This window comes from Triticum aestivum, chromosome 5D (genome assembly GCF_018294505.1).
Source record: "Triticum aestivum cultivar Chinese Spring chromosome 5D, IWGSC CS RefSeq v2.1, whole genome shotgun sequence".
NCBI lineage: Eukaryota > Viridiplantae > Streptophyta > Magnoliopsida > Poales > Poaceae > Triticum > Triticum aestivum.
In genome coordinates this window covers 569,045,653-569,068,112 of record NC_057808.1, presented here as the reverse complement: position 1 = coordinate 569,068,112, position 22,460 = coordinate 569,045,653, and the positions used below count along the sequence as shown (strand labels likewise).

Sequence of the window (22,460 nt, the reverse complement as noted above, 5' to 3'; positions counted from 1 at the left end):
ATGTCCTTGGCATCCAGCTTGTGGTTGTTGGTGAACTCCGTGATCATTATGTGATTGGAGTCAAGTCCACGCTCCACCATCTCCTGGCACTTGAAAACTTGTTGCTCCATTGCCTCGAGCCTTGTCTCCACGCTTCCGGTCCTCCTTGGTCCCTCAACATCGCGGATGTGCAGCAACCCATCACGCATCTCAATGGTTTGAGTGTTTTGCAGCACCTCCGCGAGGTAAGGGTTGATGACCTTCTCGAAGAACTTGTCCTTGGGGGCGCTGGGAGACGTCATGATGATCTAGTCCTGTCAGAAAAAAAGCTCGAAACAAAAACAGAGGATAATTGCATGGTACGGTGGTCAAAACCTTCGGGAGATTATATAATGAATTTTTACCGACCAAAAGAAGTATCGTGCAAGAAAACGCAGTCCGGAGAGCGCACGAGGTGCCCACGAGGCAGGGGGGCGCGCCCTCCACCCTCATGGAGGCCTCGTGTCCTTCCCGAACTGCTTCTTATTTTCCTATTTTTCTAAATATTCCAAAACGGAGAAAATTTGCCATTAGAACTATTTTGGAGTCAGTTTACTTACCGTACCATGTACCTATTCCTTTTCGGAGTGTGAAACGTTCTGGAAAGTGTCTTTTATGTATTCCTTCGGGGTTACGGTTTCAATAATATTACTTTCAACATTTATAGGGTTACCTGAGATATAATGTTTGATTTCTTTGACCGTTTACCACCTTCGGATTTGTGCCTTCAAAGTTATTGATTTTTATGGCACCGGAACGATAGACCTCCTCGATAACGTAAGGACCTTCCCATTTAGAGAGAAGTTTTCCTGCAAAAAATCTTAAACGAGAGTTGTATAGCAATTAGGCCTGGGCGTTCGGTTCCCCCGAACCTAACGGCTCGGTACTTCGGTGTTTCAATTTTCTCGGTTCCTTGAAAACATGGACCGATCGGTCTCTAGCAATAAACAAAACCGAGGCTTCGGTGCCATCATTGATTGGTTCGGTACTCGGTTTTGCACCGAACAGACCGAACAGCTAGCAGATTGGGCTGGCCGGATGGGATGGCTGCTGTACTCATTTGTCTCGGCTGGGCTAAGAGATATGGTTTGTGTGGGCTAGATAACAACACGTGTTATTCTCAAAGAAAAAAAATAGGGTGTGAGCGAGACAGCACGCAACAACAAACAACACCTAGGCTAGGTTCAATAAAAAAAGAAAGGCAGGCAGGCGTCCAGTACACGTGACGAGAAGCATGGACGATCGTGACAGCCGGCCAGCCTATGGCACTATTCGCCACTCAATCACATTAAAGCGCCATCAATTCATTTGATTTTTTTGCAAGGGTAATTGATGTTCGTTGGCTGGTAGCATAAAGCGTACAAATGGGAACTAATTTATGGAGACGCGCCAGATAGTTGGTGGTAGGCCTCGGTACTTTGGTCAATTCGGTTGACAGACTGTGCAGACCGAATTCACCGAACAAAATTCGGTTTCTCAGAATTGCTAACCGAGCATAGTACCGAACAATTCGGTTTCGGTCACTTCGGCTTCGGTTCAGGTTAAATCGGTTCGGTCGTTCGGTTTTTGGTTTATATGCCCACCCCTAATAGCAATACATAATCACCTACATTAAACTCACGCTTTTGTATCCTTTTGTCATGCCATCTTTTAACTTTTTCTTTAAACAACTTGGCATTCTCATAGGCTTGGGTTCTCCATTCATCAAGTGAGCTAATGTCAAATAGCCTCTTCTCACTGGCAAGTTTAAAATCATAATTGAGCTCTTTAATGGCCCAGTATGCCTTATGTTCTAGTTCGAGAGGTAAGTGACATGCTTTTCCATAAACCATTTTATACGGAGAAATACCCATAGGATTTTTATATGCAGTTCTATAGGCCCATAATGCATCATCAAGTTTCTTGGACCAATTCTTTCTAGATCTATTAACAATCTTTTGCAAAATTAATTTGAGCTCTCTGTTACTCAATTCTACTTGACCACTAGACTGTGGGTGATAAGGGGATGCAATTCTATGATTAACATCATACTTAGCAAGCATTTTACGAAAAGCACCATGAATAAAAAGTGAACCACCATCAGTCATTAAATATCTAGGGACTCCAAACCTCGGAAAAATAACTTCTTTAAGCATCTTAATAGAAGTGTTATGATCAGCACTACTAGTTGGAATATCTTCCATCCACTTAGTAACGTAATCAACAACAACTAAAATATGCGTATACCCATTAGAGGAAGGAAACAATCCCATATAATCAAAGCCCCAAACATCAAATGGTTCAATAACAAGTGAATAATTCATAGGCATTTCTTGACGTCTACTAATGTTACCAATTCTTTAACATTCATCACAAGATAAGACAAACGTACGAGCATCCTTGAAGAGAGTAGGCCAATAAAAACCAGATTGCAATACCTTATGTGCAGTTCTATCTCCAGCGTGGTGCCCTCCATAAGCCTCGTAGTGACACTTGCGTAGGATCTGTTCCTGTTCATGCTCAGGTACACAACGCCTAATAACACCATCTACTCCTTCTTTATAAATATATGGGTCATCCCAGAAGTAATGTCTCAAATCATAGAAAAACTTTTTCTTTTGCTGGTATGTGAAACTAGGTGGTATAAATTTAGCAACAATGTAATTAGCATAATCAGCATACCATGGAGCAGTACGAGAAGCATTTATGACATTCAGTTGTTCATCAGGAAAGCTGTCATCAATAGGTAGTGGGTCATCAAGAACATTCTCTAACCTAGACAAGTTATCTGCAACGGGGTTCTCAGCTCCCTTTCTATCAATAATATGTAAATCAAATTCTTGTAGCAAGAGAACCCATCTAATAAGTCTAGGTTTAGCATCTTTCTTTTCCATAAGATATTTAATAGCAGCATGATCAGTGTGAATAGTTACTTTAGAATCAACAATATAAGGTCTAAACTTATCACAAGCAAATACAACTGCTAAGAATTCTTTTTCAGTACTGGCATAATTTCTCTGGGCATTGTCTAGAGTTTTACTAGCATATTGAATAACATTTAATTTCTTATCAACTCTTTGCCCTAGAACAGCACCTACAGCATAATCACTAGCATCACACATAATTTCAAAAGTTAAATTCCAATCAGGTGGCTGAACGATAGGTGCAGAGATTAATGCTTTCTTAAGTATTTCTAATGCTTCTACACAATCATCATCAAAGACAAAAGGAATATCTTTTTGTAATAGATTGGTCAGAGGCCGAGAAATTTTTGAGAAGTCCTTAATGAACCTCCTATAAAAACCGGCATGACCAAGGAAGCTTCTTATACCTTTGATGTCCTTGGGACATGGCATCTTTTCAATAGCATCAACTTTGGCTTTATCAACTTCAATGCCTCTTTCAGAAATTTTATGCCCCAAGACAATACCTTCATTAACCATAAAGTGACACTTCTCCCAATTTAAGACAAGGTTAGTTTCTTCACATCTCTGCAAAACTCGATCAAGGTTGCTCAAGCAATCATCAAAAGAGGATCCATAAACGGAGAAATCGTCCATGAAAACCTCACAAATCTTTTCACAAAAATCAGAGAATATAGCCATCATGCATCTTTGAAAGGTAGCAGGTGCATTACATAAACCAAAAGGCATACGTCTATAAGCAAAAGTACCGAAAGGGCAAGTAAAAGTGGTCTTTGCTTGATCATCAGCTGACACGGGTATTTGAGAGAAACCAGAGTAACCATCTAGAAAGCAAAAATGTGTGTGTTTGGGTAATCTTTCTAGCATTTGATCAATGAATGGCAAGGGGTAATGATCTTTTTTAGTAGCTTTATTTAATTTGCGGAAATCAATTACCATCCTATAACCTGTAATAATTCTTTGCGAAATCAATTCATCTTTATCATTAGGAACGACAGTAATACCTCCCTTCTTAGGGACACAATGGACAGGACTTACCCACTGACTATCAACAACGGGATAGATTATACCTGCCTCAAGGAGCTTTAGTATTTCATTTCTTACCACTTCTTTCATCTTAGGATTCAGCCGCCGTTGATGATCAATAACTGGTTTGGCATCTTTCTCCAAATTTATTTTGTGTTGGCATAGAGTGGGACTAATACCCTTAAGATCATCAAGAGTATATCCAATAGCAGCTCGGTGCTTCTTCAGAGTTTTCAATAATTTTTCTTCTTCCTTCTCTGAAAGGTTAGCACTAATAATAACAGGATATATCTTCTTTTCATCAAGATAAGCATATTTAAGAGTATCAGGTAATGGTTTAAGCTCAAACACGGGATCACCCTTGGCCTTGGGTGGAGGAGGATCCCCTAGGATTTCAACAGGCAAATTGTGTTTCAGAATAGCTCCCTATTTAAAGAATACTTCATCTATTTCCCTTCTTTCATTCATAAACATATCATTTTCATGGTCTAGCAAATATTGTTCTAAAGGATCACTAGGAGGTACGGCAATAGAAGCAAGACCAATTATTTCATCTTTACTAGGCAATTCCTCATCACGAGGTTGTCTACGAAATTTAGAGAAATTAAACTCATGAGACATATCATCCAAGCCAATAGTAACAACATCCTTCTAGCAATCTATCTTAGCATTAGCAGTGTTCAAGAAGGATATCCCAAATATAATGGGACAAAAGCTATCTTGTGGGGAACCAAGAACAAGAAAATCAGCAGGATATTTAGCTTTCCCACACAAGACTTCAACATCTCTAACAATCCCAATTGGTGAAATAGTATCTCTATTGGCAAGTTTAATGGTGACATCAATATCTTCTATCTCAGCAGGTGCAATATCATGCATAATTTCTTTGTATAAGGAAATAGGTATTGCACTAGCACTAGCACCCTGTAAGTGCATCTAGTGCCCCTTAGTGATTTTGGTGTATTGAAGACTTATAGGTTAAGGGACTAATGTGTATATGAGTGTACACAGGTCTATAAGTCTATGAGGAGTTTGATATTTACAGTGAAAGTCGACCCCTAAAAATGAAGTTCTTCGACTGAAGACTTTGGATTTCTGAAGACTTTCTGAAGACTTTGAAAGTGAAGAAATTGGTGTGACCTTGAAGACTTGGTATTCACTTGAGGAACAAGAAGCGTGAAGACTTTTGTTTTCGTAGTTTCATTTTCTCTTTCTTGAGTCATAGGAAACAACGTACTGTTAAAGGGGGTCGAGGAAATACTAAGGAAAAATATCCATGTGATGCTCAACTCAAAATCCTACACCTACCAATCCCTTCGAGTGAAGCCATTGGAAATCTCATACAGTTCAGTCATATTCTTCAGTGACAGAGACAAAGTTCTTCTGGTCTCTGAGGAATTTGTTCTGACTGAGGAGTTAGGAATTCGCCAGTGCGGATTGCCTACACAGTGAGGAACATGATAGCCCTGAGGAATTTGATACTCAAATTTCCGACCGTTGCTGTGCAATGCGCCAGCTGTCCCAAAATATCTACCCACCTAACGGTCATATCATTTAAGGGCATTTTATGTCTTATCATGCCGGGCTGCTCCCTAGGCTATAAATAGCCGCCACCTACAACCACTAGCTGGTTGGCTGCTCCGAGAGAAACTGACACTTGTCATTTGGGAGCATCCCATCCTCCGAGGACTTTGAGCAAAAATCATCAAGTGAGGAAAACCCAAACCCAAACACCCACAAACCTAAAGTGATTGAGCATCACTGAAGAGATTGATCCTGTGTGGATCCGACGCTTGTTACCTTTGAAGATTGTGCTTCTTCCAGACGATTAGGCGTCATGGTCTAGAGCATCCAAGAGGAAATTGTGGACCGCCGAGTGACCGAGTTTGTGAAGGTTTGGAAGTCACCTGAAGACTTACCATGAGTGATTGGGCGAGGTCTGTGTGACCTTAGCTCAAGGAGAATACGGTGAGGACTGTGTGTCCGGGACTGTGTGTCCCTAGGTTTAAATACCTAGCCGCTCCAACCAGACGTACAACTGAGACAACAGTTGGAACTGGTCTACCAAATCATTGTCTTCACCAAGCTTACTGGTTCTATTTCCTCAACTCTTTCATTTCCTCACTACTGTGTTGTGTGCTTGTCATATCTGTGATTGAAGACTTTGACTGAAGACTTTCTCAATTTCCTCAGTTCAATTTCTTTAGTCTGTTTGTCTTCATCTTGTGCTATCCTGTGTTTACGCTTCTGTACTCTGTGCTTGTCTTCATTTCATCATGATGACCATGCTTGTGTTCTGCTATGCATACTTTTGAGTACTTATTCCGCTGCAAGTAGTTCTTCACTAAGGAATTTCCTCACTGGCAAATTCCTCAGTGAAGAATTCATAAAAATCGCCTATTCACCCCCCCTCTAGTCGATATAACGCACTTTCACACCCATATCACGTAAGCCCTGATAACAATGATCTCCTATTTTAACAGAAATAACAGGCATGCCTACCACAGGTCTATGTTTATCTTTAGCACCGGTTTAGCAATCCTAGCAGTTTCATCACAGAAGTAAATAACATGCCCATCGATATTATCAGCCAAGAGATCTTTAACCATAGCAATATTAGGTTCAACTTTAACTTGCTTAGGAGGTTTGTGTGTCCTAATATTACTTTTGTTAACCACAGTTGAAGCTTTAGCATGATCCTTTAATCTAACAGGGAAAGGTGGTTTCTCAACATAAGCAGTAGGAACAATAGGATCATTATAAGTGATAGCCTTTTCTTCAACTTTAATAGGTGCAACTGCTTTTACTTCAACGGGAGGATTATATTTAAACCACTTCTCCTTAGGGAGATCAACATGAGTAGCAAATGATTCACAGAAAGAAGCTACTATCTCAGAGTCAAGTCCATATTTAGTGCTAAATTCACGGAAAACATCGGTATCCATAAAAGATTTAACACAATCAAACTTAGGTGTTATACCTGACTCCTTACCTTCGTCGAGATCCCAATCTTCAGAGTTGCGTTTAATTCTTTCCAATAAATCCCATTTGAATTCAATAGTCTTCATCATAAAAGAACCAGTACAAGAAGTATCGAGCATGGAGCGATTGTTGTCAGAAAGCCGAGCATAAAATTTTTGAATAATCATTTCCCTCGAGAGCCCATGATTGGGGCATGAATATAACATTGACTTAAGCCTCCCCAAGCTTGAGCGATGCTTTCTCCTTCGCGAGGACAAAAATTATATATATAATTACGATCACGATGAACAAGATGCATAGGATAAAACTTCTGATGGAATTCCAATTTCAACTGTTTGTAGTCCCATGATCCCATATCGTCACATAGCCTATACCATGTCAATGCATCTCCCTTCAAAGATAAAGGGAAGACCTTCTTCTTGATAACATCATCGGGCATACCTGCAAGCTTAAATAATCCAAAAACTTCATCCACATAGATTAGGTGCTCATCAGGATGTAATGTTCCGTCTCCTGCAAAAGGATTAGCTAGCAGTTTTTCTATCATACCCGAAGGAATTTCAAAGTAGACATTTTCAGTAGGTCCAGTAGGTTGAGGAGCAACTCTTTGCTCTACTGGTCGAGGTGAAGATACCCCGAACAAGCCCCTCAGAGGATTACTTTCCATAGTAACAAGTGACAGTAAATTTCAGCACACTATATAAATTTTTCCTTACCAAATTCCACCTACCAAAGGCGCTTCACTCCCCGGCAACGGCGCCAGAAAAGAGTCTTGATGACCCAAAAGTATAGGGGATCTATCGTAGTCCTTTCGATAAGTAAGAGTGTCGAACCCAACGAGGAGCAGAAGGAAATGATAAGCGGTTTTCAGCAAGGTATTCTCTGCAAGCACTGAAATTATCGGTAACAGATAGTTTTGTGATAAGGTAATTGGTAACGAGCAACAAGTAACAAAAGTAAATAAGGTGCAGCAAGGTGGCCCAATCCTTTTTGTAGCAAAGGACAAGCCTGGAAAAATTCTTATATGAAGGAAAACGCCCCCGAGGACACATGGGAATTATCGTCAAGCTAGTTTTCATCACGTTCATATGATTCACGTTCGGTACTTTGATAATTTGATATGTGTGTGGACCGGTGCTTGGGTGCTGTCCTTACTTGGACAAGCATCCCACTTATGATTAACTCCTAATGCAAGCATCCACAACTACAAAAGAAGTATTAAGGTAAACCTAACCATAGCATTAAACATATGGATCCAAATCAGCCCCTTACGAAGCAACGCATAAACTAGGGTTTAAGCTTCTGTCACTCTAGCAACCCATCATCTACTTATTACTTCCCAATGCCTTCCTCTAGGCCCAAATAATGGTGAAGTGTCATGTAGTCGACGTTCACATAACACCGCTAGAGGAGAGACAACATACATCTCATCAAAATATCAAACGAATACCAAATTCACATGACTACTAATAGCAAGACTTCTCCCATGTCCTCAGGAACAAACGTAACTACTCACAAAGCATATTCATGTTCATAATCAGAGGGGTATTAATATGCATAATGGATCTGAACATATGATCTTCCACCAAATAAACCAACTAGCATCAACTACAAGGAGTAATCAACACTACTAGCAACCTACAAGTACCAATCTCAGACTTAGAGACAAGAATTGGATACAAGAGATGAACTAGGGTTTGAGAGGAGATGGTGCTGGTGAAGATGTTGATGGAGATTGGCCCCCTCCCGATGAGAGGAGCGTTGGTGATGACGATGGCGATGATTTTCCTCCTCCCGGAGGGAAGTGTCCCCGGCAGAACAGCTCCGCCAGAGCCCTAGATTGGTTCCGCCAAGGTTCCGCCTCGTGGCGGCGGAGTCTCGTCCCGAAAGCTTGCTTATGATTTTTTTCTCGGACGAAAGACTTCATATAGCAGAAGATGGGCACGGAGGGCCACCAGAGGGCCCACGAGGCAGGGGGGCGCTCCCAGGGGGTAGGGCGTGCCCCCACCCTCGTGGCCAGGGTGTGGGCCCCCTCTAGTATTTTCTTCGCTCAGTATTTTTTATTATTTCCGAAAAGAACTTCCGTGGAGTTTCAGGACTTTTGGAGTTGTGCAGAATAGGTCTATAATATTTGCTCCTTTTCCAGCCCAGAATTCCAGCTTTCGGCATTCTCCCTCTTTATGTAAACCTTGTAAAATAAGAGAGAATAGGCATAAGTATTGTGACATAATGTGTAATAACAGCCCATAATGCAATAAATATCAATATAAAAGCATGATGCAAAATGGACGTATCAATCTGCAGGCTTGTGAATCACAAGCCTTGCTTTTCCCTGCCGCTCTTGATCGATCCACCTCAAGTACCCATAGGAGTGAAACCCCTATGATCGAGTTTTAAATGGAAAAAGCACATTAAGTCAAAATTTCAGACAATGCAAAAGTTAGTGAAACCAAAATACCTAATTTAGTACCTCATATGAACAGCTCTAAAATCGTTGGTCTGCATCAAATCCTTCATTGCACAATGTAAGAACCGGCGTCATTTCGTACCCACACGATTTAGCCCTATCATCTTGGGCAGTTTCACATGACCCAGTCTAACTCGCCTTCATTTGGTGACTGGCGTCAGCAAAAGCGAAAAGGTTCAAAATGAAGCGCTGAGGTCATTCTCCATTTGCTAGCCATGTCACCGTCGGTGCCGCTGGCTTGGTTGACGCCGCCGTTCTTGTCGCAGATCTTGCCTCTCAGAGGTGCACAACGAGAGCTTGCCATCGGCGATGACCCAGTATTGAGCCTCACCTTCTTCCCTCCCTCCATGGCGTGCACACGAGAAGTTGGTGTGCCGTCGGGCGTTGAGGTAGGGATTTGGAGAAGAGGATTTGGGAACTGGGATAAAATAGAGAGGAGTGACATGGGTTAATTAGCATATATCTTGTGGGGCTTTCCGCATAAAAACACATGCACAATCGGCTTTTCTCGGTATATGTGGTGTGTGTGGCTACTTTGGATATGATTTGGGCCTGATTGAGTTCTTATCGAAAATAATGTACCACTTTTATGTTTTTTTAGTTTATGTATGATTTTATTACCACCACACAAGTTTTTTTACCTCAGGCGTAATTATCACTCTAAGAAGTGCATTGAGTACATGGAGCACAACAATCTCTATCTGATGAGCCGTTGTCGCCGCACCTTTATAGAAGCTGACCCGACCTTGTTTATGAAAACTGGGAAGTGTTTGCTTGCTATAAAATCTCTCTATCGCACCCATACGACAAAAAAAATTCCTACTCTCGGTTCCCCAAGGAGATGACATGAATCTACGTCGAAGCTCTGTCGATTCTGCCTCGATGAAGAAACTCAAGGAGGATTGAAGTTAGAAAGACCAACTCGAAGACGAAGCGTCATCTCCAACCCGAGCGATGAGTGCCCTCTCCCAACTCGAGTGGGAGGCAGAAGGGAGTCGGATTGAGAGGCTCGTCGCTGAAGCATGGAGGGGATGGCCGCCGTAGTCGCAAGAGGGAAAGAATCACCAAGCAAGTAGGCCGTAAGAGGAGTTACATACATATACATACTATACTATACATGAGCCAAAACGTCGGACGTCCGGTCCCTGTCGGACGTCCGATGTCTGTCGAGGCCTCGGACGTCCGGTGAGCCTCGACGTCCGACAGCTGCTGCTCCCAAGTGGCTCCAACGGCCACTTATTGAGGGATACTATAAATACCTCTCACCTATCCCGTGAGAGGTTTGACCATTCACTTAGAACATCCTCAAGAACACTTTTCACTCTCTCTTTCACACTCCTACACCAAATCTTAGATCCCCAAGGAATTTGAGAGCATTTGAGAGAAGTTGTCCACTCAAGTGATAGATCCACTCCTTCCCCATCCTTGCACCAAAGGAATTCGTGATTTGAGCAAGTCTTGAGCTTTTCCCCATCGTTCTTGTTACTCTTGGAGGTTGGAGATCCTAGGCGGTAGGAGTCATTCGGAGAGGAATCGACCATTGTGATTACCCCCGGAAAGTTTGTGAGGGTTTGGAGACCACCCCAAGGTCTACCACTAGTGGTTGAGAACGCCTTCGTGGTGTTGTCTCAAAGGGAGAATAGGGTGAGCCTTCGTGGCGTTGGTGTGCCTTCGTGGTAACATCCACCTCTCTAACGGTGGCGTAGCTTCCCTCCAAGGAAGTGAACATCGACATACATCCTCGTCTCTCGAAGTTGCGGTTATCCCTAACCCTAACTTCCTACTTGTGGTTACTTGTCTCTTAGTCTTTACTTATATCATATTGTGCTTGCTTACTCACATACTTGTGTTACTTGTTTACCTTGCTTAGCTCTTAGCATCATACTTGCAATTATTAGGCTCACTTTCATATTCCGCATTATTGCCTAAAATTGCTAAGTAACAATTAAAATTAGTAATTGTACCTATTCACCCCCCTCTAGGTCCATCTCGATCCTTTCACCGGTCTCACTCGCCTACATTTGGTGACTGGCATCAGCAACATCAAAAAGGCTGAAAACCAAGCGCTGAGGTCATTCTCCATTTGCCAACCATGTCACCATCGGCGCCACTGGCTTGGTTGCCGCCGCCGTTCCTGTCACAGATCTTGCCCCTCAAAAGTGCACAACGAGAGCTTGACATCGACGATGACCCAATAGAGCGCCTCACGTCCCCCCCCCCCGCCCCCTCCATGGTGCACACGAGAAGTTGGCGTGCCGTCAGGCGTTGAGCTAGGGATTTGGAGAAGGGGATTTGGGAACGGGATAATATAGAGAGGAGTGACATGGGTTAATTAGCATAGATCTTAGGGGGGCTTTCCTCATAAAAACACATGCACAATCGCCTTTTCCCGGCATACGTGGCGTGTGGCTACTTTGGATATGATTTGGGCCTAACTGAGTCCTTATCGAAAATATTATACCATTTTTATGGGGTTTTCAGTTTATGCATGATTTTATTACCGCCACACAAGTTTTTGTACCCCGGGTGTAATTAACTCTAAAAAGTACATGGACCACCAGCGATCTCTATTGTCGTCGTCAGGATGAGCCGTTGTCGCCGCACCTTTATGGAATCTGACCTGACCTTGTCTATGACAACCACAAAGTTTTTGCTTGCCATCAAATCTCTCCGTCGCACCCATACGACCAAAAAAAAACCTACTGTCGCTTCCCCAAGGAGATGACATGAATCTACGTCGATTTCGCCCCGATGAACAAACTCAAGGAGGATTGAAGGCTGAAAGAGCAACTAAAAAATGAAGCGTCATCTCCAACCTAAGGGCTGCACCTTTTGAGGGGAAAATATTCCTAACCTAAACTACTGGCCCGGAGTTGTGGCGCCCGAATCCCTCTCCCAGCCCGAGCGGGAGGCGGAAGGGAGTCGGATCCATAGGCTCGTCGGTGAAGCATGGAGGGGATGAGTGCCCCGGGCGCTGCAATCGCAAGAGGGAAAGAATCACATACATACTATACATGAGTAAAACCAGATGAAAATCCTAGAGGAGTTGGAGTAAATACAACAATTTGGGTAACTGGACTTGGAATCTGAAATTTCATTGAGATTTGGGCCCAAATAACAATTATCCAATCCAATGGCCGGCCCCTCTCTCTCTCTCTCTCTCTCTCTGTGGTGTATTTCTTCCTCTGGCTCTCTTCTCCTGCCCCAAACATCTCACGCCGCCGCCGCCGCCGCCGCCGAGGCTTAGGGTTTGTGGCCGGAGATCCCTCGGATTCGATTCCATTCGAGTCGAGTCGAATCGAAGAGAAGAGAATCGATAGAGATGGACGCGCAGCGTGCCCTGCTTGACGCGCTGATGGGTTCGTCGCGGGACCTGACGGAGGAGGAGAAGAAGGAGCACCGGGAGGTGGCGTGGGACGACCCCGACGTGTGCGCCCCCTACATGGCCCGCTTCTGCCCCCACGACCTCTTCATCAACACCAAGAGCAACCTCGGAGTATGCCCAAAGATCCACGACCCGGCGCTCAAGCAAAGGTTTTTATCCTTTCTTATCTAGATTTCGATTTCGATTTCTTTCGATTCATCATCCCCTCCCAACCAACATATGTTTGCAGCTTCGAGTCCTCCCCCCGCTACGCCGCCGCCCTCCCCAAATTCGAGGCCGACCTCGCCCACCGCTGCGAGAGGCTGGTCTGTGTTCCTCTTCCTCTTCTTCACACACAGATTTGCATCTACACAGACATGGTGGTGCTATTTTGGTTGAATTATCTATCCAGATTCCAACACATCTCTCTTTCTGCTGCTGCTGCTGCTGCAGGTCCAGGACCTTGATAAGAAGATCAGGCGCGGCCGCGACAGGCTGGCCCAGGACGTCGTGGAGGTGCCGCCCCCCGCCGCCCACGCCGAAAAGGTCGAGCAGCTCGCCATTCTCGAAGAGAAGATCAAGAAGCTGCTCGAGCAGATTGAGCAGCTCGGCGACACCGGCAAGATCGACGAGGCCACCGCGCTCATGAGGAAGGTAGACCCCCCTGGCCTTCTCTTTGTGTTTACTAATCTTACTTAGGGTCTGCTTGGATTGAATTCAAGCCTGGGGCTGCCCTACCAATTAATTAATTGGCGTTGGCGTGCTTTCGATAGTAGACACCAAAAAGTCGGATCCACGCCAATTTTTTGGCAGCCTTTGTACATCCGCGGGTTGCCGAATCGCTGGCGGCGAAAACCTACGCCAAATTATTCGCGTGGCCAACTTTGGCAAGGCTAGCACGGACAGTGAACGAAACATCGTCTTACTGATTATTACCAGCCATTGGTGATAATTACATGATGCCTCAACCAAAGCTTCTGTTCCTGGCTTGCAGGTGGACATTCTCAACCTCGAGAAGTCGGCTCTGACCCACCAGATTGAGACCAAGCTCTCCATGGTCCCGCAAGAGAAGAAGATGGAGCTCTGCGAGCAGTGCGGCTCCTTTCTCGTCACCAACGACGTCCTTGAGAGGACGCAGTCCCATGTCACCGGCAAACAGCACATTGGTTATGGTCTGGTCAGGGAATTTCTCGCCGAATACAAGGTTAGTTGGTTGCGCCAAAAGAGAACAATGTTCTTCTGCTTTATGAGGCCAAGTTCTGATGGTAGTTGCTTTTTCAGGCTGCGAAAGAAGCGGAGAAGCTTGCAAGGGAGAAGGAAGCAGAGGAGCGTCTGAACCGGGAGAGAGGCCACCATAACAGAGGCCACCGTGACGACTATAGGGAGAGATCTAGGGAGCATGACCGTGACCGCTACTATGAGCGAAGCCGTGAAAGAGAGAGGCCCTATGAGCACGGAGGTAGAGGGTCAGACTATAGAGGCGGTTCCTATAACAGCCGCAGGGATTCTGAAAGGGCGAGGCCCAGAGATAGGAACGGTGGTGATTTTTCAAGAAGAGGAGACCCGGGGAGGGTGAGGAGCAGGTCCCGGTCTCCGGGGAGGCATGGTTATTAATCATTTCAAGTTATGAGACTCGTGAGGTAGACCATTATGCTCCTTTGCTTATTCATTCAGTCGCAATGTCTGAGTGCTGTCATGATTAAATTTAAACCTTACTCTGCTCTAGCAGCTTTTTGTTGAAACCATACCTATGGTCTTCCTTTTATTATAGAGAGGATAAAAAACAGAGGAAGGTACCATCTGTTCTTGGCAGTATTTCTGTGTTTATTACATCTTACGTGCACTCTGAGATTGTGTTTCCCAGTCTAGGAACTGAAAAAATGTTGTTTGATATGATTGAGCTGAAAGCCGTATGATGATACTATCATCCTATCCTAGGCAGGTATTCCGTAACCTCTGTCTGTCTTACATGTTAAAATGATTGATTGATTGATTGATGACATACAAGGTTTGGTTAGGACCTGGAAGAAACACTAGACAGGTAACTTGTAACCTCTGTCTTATATACATGTTAAAATGATTGATGATATATACAAGGTTGGGTTGGGTCGGACCTGGAAGAAACACTAGACAGGTAACTCGTAATCTCCGTCTTATACATGTTAAAAATGATTGATGATATATATAAGGTTGGGTCGGACCGGACCGGACCTGGAAGAAACAGTAGGAAGGTAACCCGTGATCTCCGTCTTATACATGTTAAAATGATTGATGATATATACAAGGTTGGGTTGGACCGGACCTGGAAGAAACAGTAGGAAGGTAATCCGTCACCTCTGTCTTACATGTTAAAATGGTTGATGATACGACCTGGAAGAACAGTAGGAAGGTCTTGCATGCCAAATTGATGACGTATAGAAGGTTGGGAAAATTCAGGTAACATTATAGTAGAGCGGTTTCTGAATGCCTAGTCTTGTACTCCCTCCGTTCTAAATTACTCGTCACAGAAATGGATGTATTTAGAACTAAAATACATCTAGATACATCCATACCTGTGACAAGTAATTCGGAACGGAGGGAGTACAAGATTTAATTTGCACTGCCAGTAGAGATTTTGTGTGTACTGCGCCAGCATTTCTTGTCGACAGATTTTAAGAAACGACATTGACTAGTATCTGCAGTAGGTGTATCGTACAATCGTTAAACACGAGGATGGCCGACATTGGGATTTCTTTCAGTATAGGAACTTAAGAATTGTTGTGCGATAGAGCTGAAAGTCTTGAGATGATGATAGCACTATCATATCGTCCTAGGTAACCCGTAACCTCTGTCTGTCTTGCATGTTTAATAATTGAAATTGACAACATACATGGCTGGTAAGGAGGGGACCTGGAAGAATTAGGCGCAGGTGATATTTTGGCAGAAGAACAAGAGGTAACAACATTATAGGGCATCCGTTTTTGGGTACCCAGCCATCAATATAGGGCGTGGCCAAATACAATACAGATCTTGTGTGTTTCTTCTTCTTGTTGTTGTTTATCAAGAGACGAGCATGGTCTATCTTATCTTGTGATATATATATATATATATATATATATATATGGTCATTAGCATTCATCATCAATCTTTAAATAAATACAGGATTGGATCGTCAACTTGGGACTTGTTGGTACATCAACCTGATGAATTCAAGTGTTGTCGACCGGTGCATGCGACAGAGATCAATGCTAGATTTCAATTACAGAATCACCCTTTTGGGCATCGAGAATTCTCATGGTTCAGAGTTGAATTTGAGCATGTAAAATCACCCAGTTGTTTGAGCTTTGAGAAACGTTTTGGAGTATGTTGAAGTTGTATTTTTCTCGCAAACGCACCAAGTGACGTGCGATGTGATTATATAGAAACATTTTCTGGCGATATTTGTTTTCTGGCACCTTTGCACTTCTTTCTACCACACGAGACGAACCAATTAAGATAACACCTTTTGTTCCAACCATCAGTAATAACGAATACCTGCCCTGGGTGTGAAATATGATTTGGTCATATGGTTTTTTAGGTCCTAGATCTGACTATCGAAACATGTATTGTGAGCCATAAAAATTATGTCTCTTGATTCATTATCAAATGAGATTGAAACATACTCCCTCCGTCCCAAAATAAGTTATTTTGTACTAGAGCTAGTACAGAGTTGAGACAGTTATTTTGAGATGGAGGGAGGGAGTAATTTTTATGCCATGTTATACATGCTCGACTAGTTAAATCGACGACCTAAATTTTCATGCCGGACGGACTTGTTCGCTTCAAGAGGGAGTAAGCAATTATAATTATCATCACATTCAAAACATGTGTGCACGGAGTTGAAAAAACCAAAAAAAAAAACATCTGGGGAATGTAGTATCTAAAAACACAAGAGTGGTCGTCAAATGTACAAACACAAGATCCATCAGAAGAATCCTTGTTCAAATCAAATGCTGCTATGCATACACCAAGAAATAGAATGCCTTCATCGCCCCAAGAATGCAGCACACCTCTAGTCTAGAGTCTAGACCCACATGCCGGAGGGCTTTTCTTACCTGCCTCATGAAGATGCTCCCTCTAGTGCTCCAGTAATAATCGCTTACAACTATGTTAGCAAATTACCAAGACAAGAAGGAAGAGCTACAAGTGTTAAAAAAACACAAACACAGGACATACAACTTATAACATATATACACACTAGTAGAATATACGCTGCCACCAAGTTAGGGGCCAAAACCATTCACTGATATCCACTCCTTCACATACCACAAACACAAAAGCCTAAACGTTCTAACGAATTCCATGAAATCTTGCTACCAGAACCAATCATCAACAACCCAAAATCCAACTCATAATTGACTATAAAATGTTACCAACCAGAACCAATCTCTTATATAACACCAAAACAACTTCTTGATCCATGCTGAAATTCTGTCATCATGTTCCCCAAAGAGCACCTCATCATGTTCCCCAAATAGCCAGCCAATGTACCTCGAGAAAAAAAAAAAGTCTACTTGACCAACTCCAACAATTGTGACACCTAACTGCAGCCTCATGTGAATGCTAGTTACTGCATCATCCATCCACTCCACGATATAATCACAACATTTACACCAAATATCCCCAAGACAAGAATCAAATATCTTACTAAACAACAGCCTCATATCAATTTCATATCCCCATTTGACCTCAAGACCAACATCAACAATCTCAGGTAATTCTCTGCAAAGCCACATCAACTGTCTAAAATCCATAATCCATAATGTTATCTAATCAAATACAGAGAGGTCGGTCCATGTCATACTCCTAGTCATATAACATAACATCATCCACCAATATCCTCACAACAGATTCATGACCCCAAACATGTCCTTTAACAAGGACAATTAATTATTGGTCTGTGACAACGAACGGTACTTAGAAAGATAACTAACAACCAACTGACTTGCGAGTACTAGTAGCTAATAAGCGGCATAATGTTTCTCACTAGTCATACCAAACCAAACACTAGTGTCACACGGCACCACCTGATGTCTGCATATAAACCGATGTTAGTGCCGCACGATCATTGCAAATATCAAACAAGACCAGTAAGAGAAAGTCACACCCGGTGACAAGAGACATACTGTGATACCACCTAGTGGTGGTAATAACCGCCTCCAGAATGCCCGCCGCCTCTATGGTGTGGTCGGAATGCACCCCTACCATATTGCTGCATAACATGGGAGAGAAAAGTAGAAGCCAGATAATTAGACAAATAGACAGAGGGATAACCAAACTTCACCAAGGTACATCATACTTACAGCTGGGGCAGGGGGCGGGGCATGGGCATGGGCATGGGCAGGGGGCGGGGGATGACCAGGACCAGGGCCATAGTGATCACGTGAATAACCGCCCCTCGTTCCAAAAGAGTCTGCAATGGCAATATACAATGAGAAGCTATCACAAAATAAGATCAAAGGGGCATAGCAAAATGGTTACAACATAGGATTACAACCTCTGTGGCGGTCCCCTCCAGGAAATGGTGGCTGGTCATAATGACCAAAACGGTTCCCTCCAGGAAATGGCGGCTGCTCGTAATGGTCAAAGCGAGGGCGCACACGAGGAGGACCATGCTCAAAGTATCCAGGAGGACCGGGTTCCTATCATAGAAAAAGCAAGTTCAGTGCAGATGGTACAGAGAACTACTTAGGACTTAATATAGTAATAAATATTGTAACAAACCATGTGAGAATATGGCCTCTTGGCACCATGCCGAACATCTTCATAGAGATATGGGTTTTCACCAAAGGGTCTACCAAAATCACCCTCGGGCTCAAATGTTGGCCCTCTAGGTGGATGATGATATCCTCTCCCATGCCCTCTATCAAAGAAATCATGCTGCCTTCCTGAGGAAGGTTCCCATCTACCCCCTGCGAAGCCAAATATTAGTCAGCAATGTAAAAATGAGCTCAAAAGGTTGAAGCAGTAAATTTGTGTTTCTGAATCACATTAGGAAGCCCACCTCGAAAGGCAGGAGGAGCCTGCCTGGCTCGGAAATCAGAGGGCGAAGCTTCAAAACTGTTGTTACTGTATGCAGAATTAAATCTGCCACCACGACCAGGAGTATGAGTATTGAAACCCCTATCACCATAGAAACCTTCCCGGCGAGGGGCAGCTCTTCCCCTATTAAAACCTCTACCTGCACAGCCATAGAAGTCAACAAACAAATCCTCATATAACAACACAAGCAGCCAAGGAATTCGGGAGGGGGCACAATTACTTACCAGGCCTGTTAAAACCAGATCCAGGATGTCCAATTCGAAACCCGCCACTCATTTCACCTTTCACAGCCTGACTTTTAGGTAGAGGGTTCGAAAGTCTAACCCTTACTTTTAGCTAAGTTAAAAACACCAAAATTATCTATCACTTATAAGCATCAACACAAGGACATGAAAACAAAGACGGCACCATTCCAAACCAGAAAAATACCTTTGCTTTTCCATCATCACCCAGTTCGGTGTTGTTGGTGGCTTCAATACAGGCAAGAGCTTCCTCATGGGTCGAGAAGTTGACAAATCCAAAATCGTTTCTTTTAGCACTGGGCATATTGCGAGCAAGCACAACCCGTTCTATCAAACCATAAGCTCTGAATCGGTTTTTAACACGCTCTTCATCCCAGTATGGTGGAAGCCCATCAATAAAAACTGATTTGACCTGCAGCATGAAAAAGTATTCAACGGCATGACAAATCGTAGACTTGTGATGGTTGGACATGAAAACCAAATAATTAACAAGCAGCTAAATATGAGCATCATTGTAAATCATAACTCTTGGATAAACTACAAATAACTAACCAATAGGTTTAAGACCATTATTGCAAGTACAATGACATCTTTCTATACTTGTCACTTAATTCACTAACCCCATCAATAAAAATTGAAGGCAACTTGCTTATACAACAATCCTGTGTATATACAGAACGGAAGCATGGTAAAGTAGTTAAGCACCTGAGCCATAACTTGTGCATCTGCTTCTTTTATTGGCTCTGCAAAAGCAACTTTTGCAGTTCTCTCAGGATGACCAAATAGAGCATCTGGTTGCTGCAGCCTTTTGAATGCAAGCATCGCATCCGCGTGGCAAGAAAACTCGAGAAATGCAAAACCACGGCTCTGGCCTTCGTTTTGAGTATCAGGAACAAGAGTTAAGCTTTGAACTCCTTCTACCCCATAGTCAAGCAGCCTCTTCTTAATCTGGAAAATAAAGGCACAGAATCAGCAAATTACTTATTAACAGGCAAGCTCGTGATTGCGCATATTATTGAAGGAAAACATACAGCTTCCTTTGTCCACGTATTGCAAATATTGCCCAAGAAGAGTGTATCGTTGTCCTCGCTAGCAGCGACACCACAACGTTTGCCATGTATCTGCAGCAAAAGAAAATAAATAAAAAAAGAACATGTATCACACATCCCACAAACAATCGAATATCGCATCACAGAACATTGTATCCTAACATTTTTTTTCAAAGTGAAAATGTGAGGGGAGCTGAGGTATTACCATAGGATTCTTCACCTCAGCAAGCGCCCGAGCCACCTGGTGTTTGTTTGCAAACCTGACGAAAGCAAAGCCCTTGTTCTTGTTGGTGGATAAATCCTTGTGGAGACGGACCTCCACAACATCACCGACGTGCGCAAACACCTTCCTAATATCCTCCTCGACGGCTTCACGGTCCAGCCCTCCCACAAAGATCTCTAGCTCCTTTTTGCGCTGCCTGTTGTTGGCCATGTCTGACATAACCTTGCGCTCATCCTCTTGCTGTTTGACCTCAGCTGCAGCCTCCGCGGCCCTAGCACGGTGCTCTTCCTGTTTGCTCTCAGCTGCAGCCTGCCCGTCATCGTCCTCTCCTTGTTTGATCTCAGATGCGGCCTGCCCTTCACCAACAGAGACAGAGTCGTCGAAAATGACCTCTTCAGGGTCCTCCTCTTCCTGCTCAGCATCCATTTGTTGTTGGTGGAATGGGTGCTTATTTTCTGAATTATCATCATGAGTTGCAGCAAGCATTTGTCCCTGGTGGAGTGGGTTAATAGCGTGAGTGTGTTGCTCATTTTGTGTGTCAGCGCCTGGAGTATGTGCAGGAACATCAGTCTTGACCGCTACATCATCATCATCGTCGGCTTTTTCACCCTCCTGCTCTATTATCACCTGTGGCTGTGCTGCCTCGTTCTGTACCGTTTGCTTGTCTGCGTCTGTTGCTGCCTCTTGTTCTTCTTGTGTAGGGACTGCTTCTTCTTCTTGTTCCTCTGCGGGCGTATCATGAGGCTCTCCAGCCTCCACCTCCATTTTCTCCTGCTGCTGCTGCTCATCATTATTGGTATCCATTTTCTCCTGCTGCTGCTGCTCATCATTATTGGTAGCAGACGCAGACGCAGACGGCATGTCGGCCTCACTCAGCAGCTCATGGGGTTTGTTGTGGAGCAGTGTGATTGAGCTTGGCTCCTCGTCCTTGATGTGCTGGTGGACTGTGGTTGAGCCTGGCATCATGACATGACATTCCATTAGAATAGAATAGATAGAAGGCGGGCAAAGCAACATATTTACACTATGTAGTGGGAGTAATAAGACTTGTGTGTAAGAGCAAGTAACTAGTAAATCACGAGACGAGACGAGACGAGACGAGAGACCCATCCATCAACGCTTGCTTGTATTTGTATGTAGAGTAGTGGAAAGGAAACATATACAGAGTAGGTAGGTACTTGTTACTTACTAGATATGTCTGGCGAGGAGGGCTGAGGGGATGCGTCTGGCGAGTCAGAGATCTCAATCGTCTCTCGCCCGGCAAAAGCAGAGGCAGAGGCAGAGGCGGCGGCATCTGGAAAGAAGAAGAGGAGACGGGCAGTAATAACAAGGAAAGTCGAAAACTTTTATTTAGGTAGGGCGGAGGGAAGAGGAACAAGGGCAAGTACCTTGGGTGTGGGTGAGCTGCTCCTGCTCCTGCTCCTGCTCGTGCTCCTGCTCCTGCTCCTGCTGGGCGGCGTCGGGAGCCTCCTCCGGCGCGGGTTCTGCGGGCGGGCGGGCGGGAGCAAGCAAGCAAGGAAGGGGATTGCTTGGTTAGAAACACACACACACACACACACACACAGAGAGAGAGAGAGAGAGAGAGAGAGAGAGAGAGAGGAATGAAGGTGGTGGGGGAAGAAAGAAAGAAAGAAAGAAAGAAAGAAAGGAAGGAAGGAAGCACCTGCGGCGGGAGGCGGCGGGGTCTTGGCCGCTCGGCCACGCCCACGGCCGCGGCCTCGTCCCCGGGCCCGTCCTCGTCCTCGGCCGCGACCGGCCGCCGGCGCCATGCTTCTTGGCTTGCTGATGAAGGAGTGGAGTTGGGGGCTAGGGTTGGGGACAGACAGATTTGGGAGGGGAGGGCAAGGAGTTGGGGATTTCTTTCCTTTTCCTATTTATTTTATTATTATTAGTTGAAGAAGATGGAGATGGAGAAGTGGTAACAGTGACACCCACGCGTTAAGTAAGCCAAGAAAATAAATAAATAATATAATAACTTCTCCTCCTCATGCGCCATTTTTATCGCCTGGGCCTATTTTTTAATCAATCATAAAAACAACTATTATATGTCTTCTAATTTGCAATGTTTTTATCATTTTTTGTTTTCTATGCCGCATCACCTTTACAAATTACACAACCCTAATTCT

General features: G+C 43.9%; 2 protein-coding genes across 8 annotated transcripts; one reads left to right on the top strand and one right to left on the bottom strand.

Annotated features, from left to right (window-relative positions):
* The first annotated feature begins 12,574 nt into the window (after positions 1–12,574).
* LOC123124010 (luc7-like protein 3) lies at positions 12,575–16,177 on the top strand. 6 transcript variants are annotated; one of them, XR_006460939.1, is made up of 7 exons: positions 12,575–12,930; positions 13,011–13,086; positions 13,214–13,414; positions 13,755–13,964; positions 14,042–14,400; positions 14,487–14,553; positions 15,902–16,177. XR_006460939.1 is itself a non-coding variant. In XM_044544707.1 (6 exons), exons 1-5 carry the CDS (start codon positions 12,719–12,721, stop codon positions 14,372–14,374), a joined length of 1,032 nt encoding a protein of 343 aa, XP_044400642.1. In that variant the 5' UTR covers positions 12,575–12,718; the 3' UTR covers positions 14,375–14,400; positions 15,902–16,177. The 6 variants fall into 6 exon arrangements, 3 of the variants coding, with proteins under 3 accessions (XP_044400642.1, XP_044400640.1, XP_044400641.1); XR_006460938.1 differs by having other exon boundaries at positions 12,576–12,930; positions 14,490–14,553; XM_044544707.1 differs by lacking the exon at positions 14,487–14,553.
* Positions 16,178–17,418: 1,241 nt separating this feature from the next.
* Positions 17,419–22,186, bottom strand: LOC123124009 (nucleolin). Of its 2 annotated transcripts, XM_044544704.1 has the most exons (15): positions 21,998–22,186; positions 21,723–21,818; positions 21,524–21,628; positions 21,145–21,290; positions 20,317–21,105; positions 20,094–20,183; positions 19,768–20,010; positions 19,250–19,474; positions 19,045–19,156; positions 18,783–18,959; positions 18,503–18,690; positions 18,276–18,420; positions 18,082–18,191; positions 17,905–17,990; positions 17,419–17,812 (listed from the first exon to the last, which is right to left on the bottom strand). In XM_044544704.1, the coding sequence occupies exons 1-14, from the start codon at positions 22,101–22,103 to the stop codon at positions 17,916–17,918; spliced, it is 2,607 nt and encodes an 868-aa protein (XP_044400639.1). In that variant the 5' UTR covers positions 22,104–22,186; the 3' UTR covers positions 17,419–17,812; positions 17,905–17,915. The 2 variants fall into 2 exon arrangements, with proteins under 2 accessions (XP_044400639.1, XP_044400638.1); XM_044544703.1 differs by having other exon boundaries at positions 20,317–21,290.
* Between the last annotated feature and the right edge of the window lie 274 nt (positions 22,187–22,460).

Excerpts from the sequence above, each read along its gene's own strand:
- LOC123124010 (XM_044544707.1), top strand. The coding sequence starts at position 12,719 with ATGGACGCGCAGCGTGCCCTGCTTGACGCGCTGATGGGTTCGTCGCGG. Across the intron at positions 13,087-13,213 it reads CCCACCGCTGCGAGAGGCTG|GTCCAGGACCTTGATAAGAA; the intron begins GTCTGTGTTCCT and ends CTGCTGCTGCAG. Across the intron at positions 13,415-13,754 it reads CCACCGCGCTCATGAGGAAG|GTGGACATTCTCAACCTCGA; the intron begins GTAGACCCCCCT and ends CCTGGCTTGCAG.
- LOC123124009 (XM_044544703.1), bottom strand. The coding sequence starts at position 22,103 with ATGGCGCCGGCGGCCGGTCGCGGCCGAGGACGAGGACGGGCCCGGGGA. Across the intron at positions 20,184-20,316 it reads CTGAGGTGAAGAATCCTATG|ATACATGGCAAACGTTGTGG; the intron begins GTAATACCTCAG and ends CTTTTGCTGCAG. Across the intron at positions 20,011-20,093 it reads ATACGTGGACAAAGGAAGCT|ATTAAGAAGAGGCTGCTTGA; the intron begins GTATGTTTTCCT and ends TTTATTTTCCAG.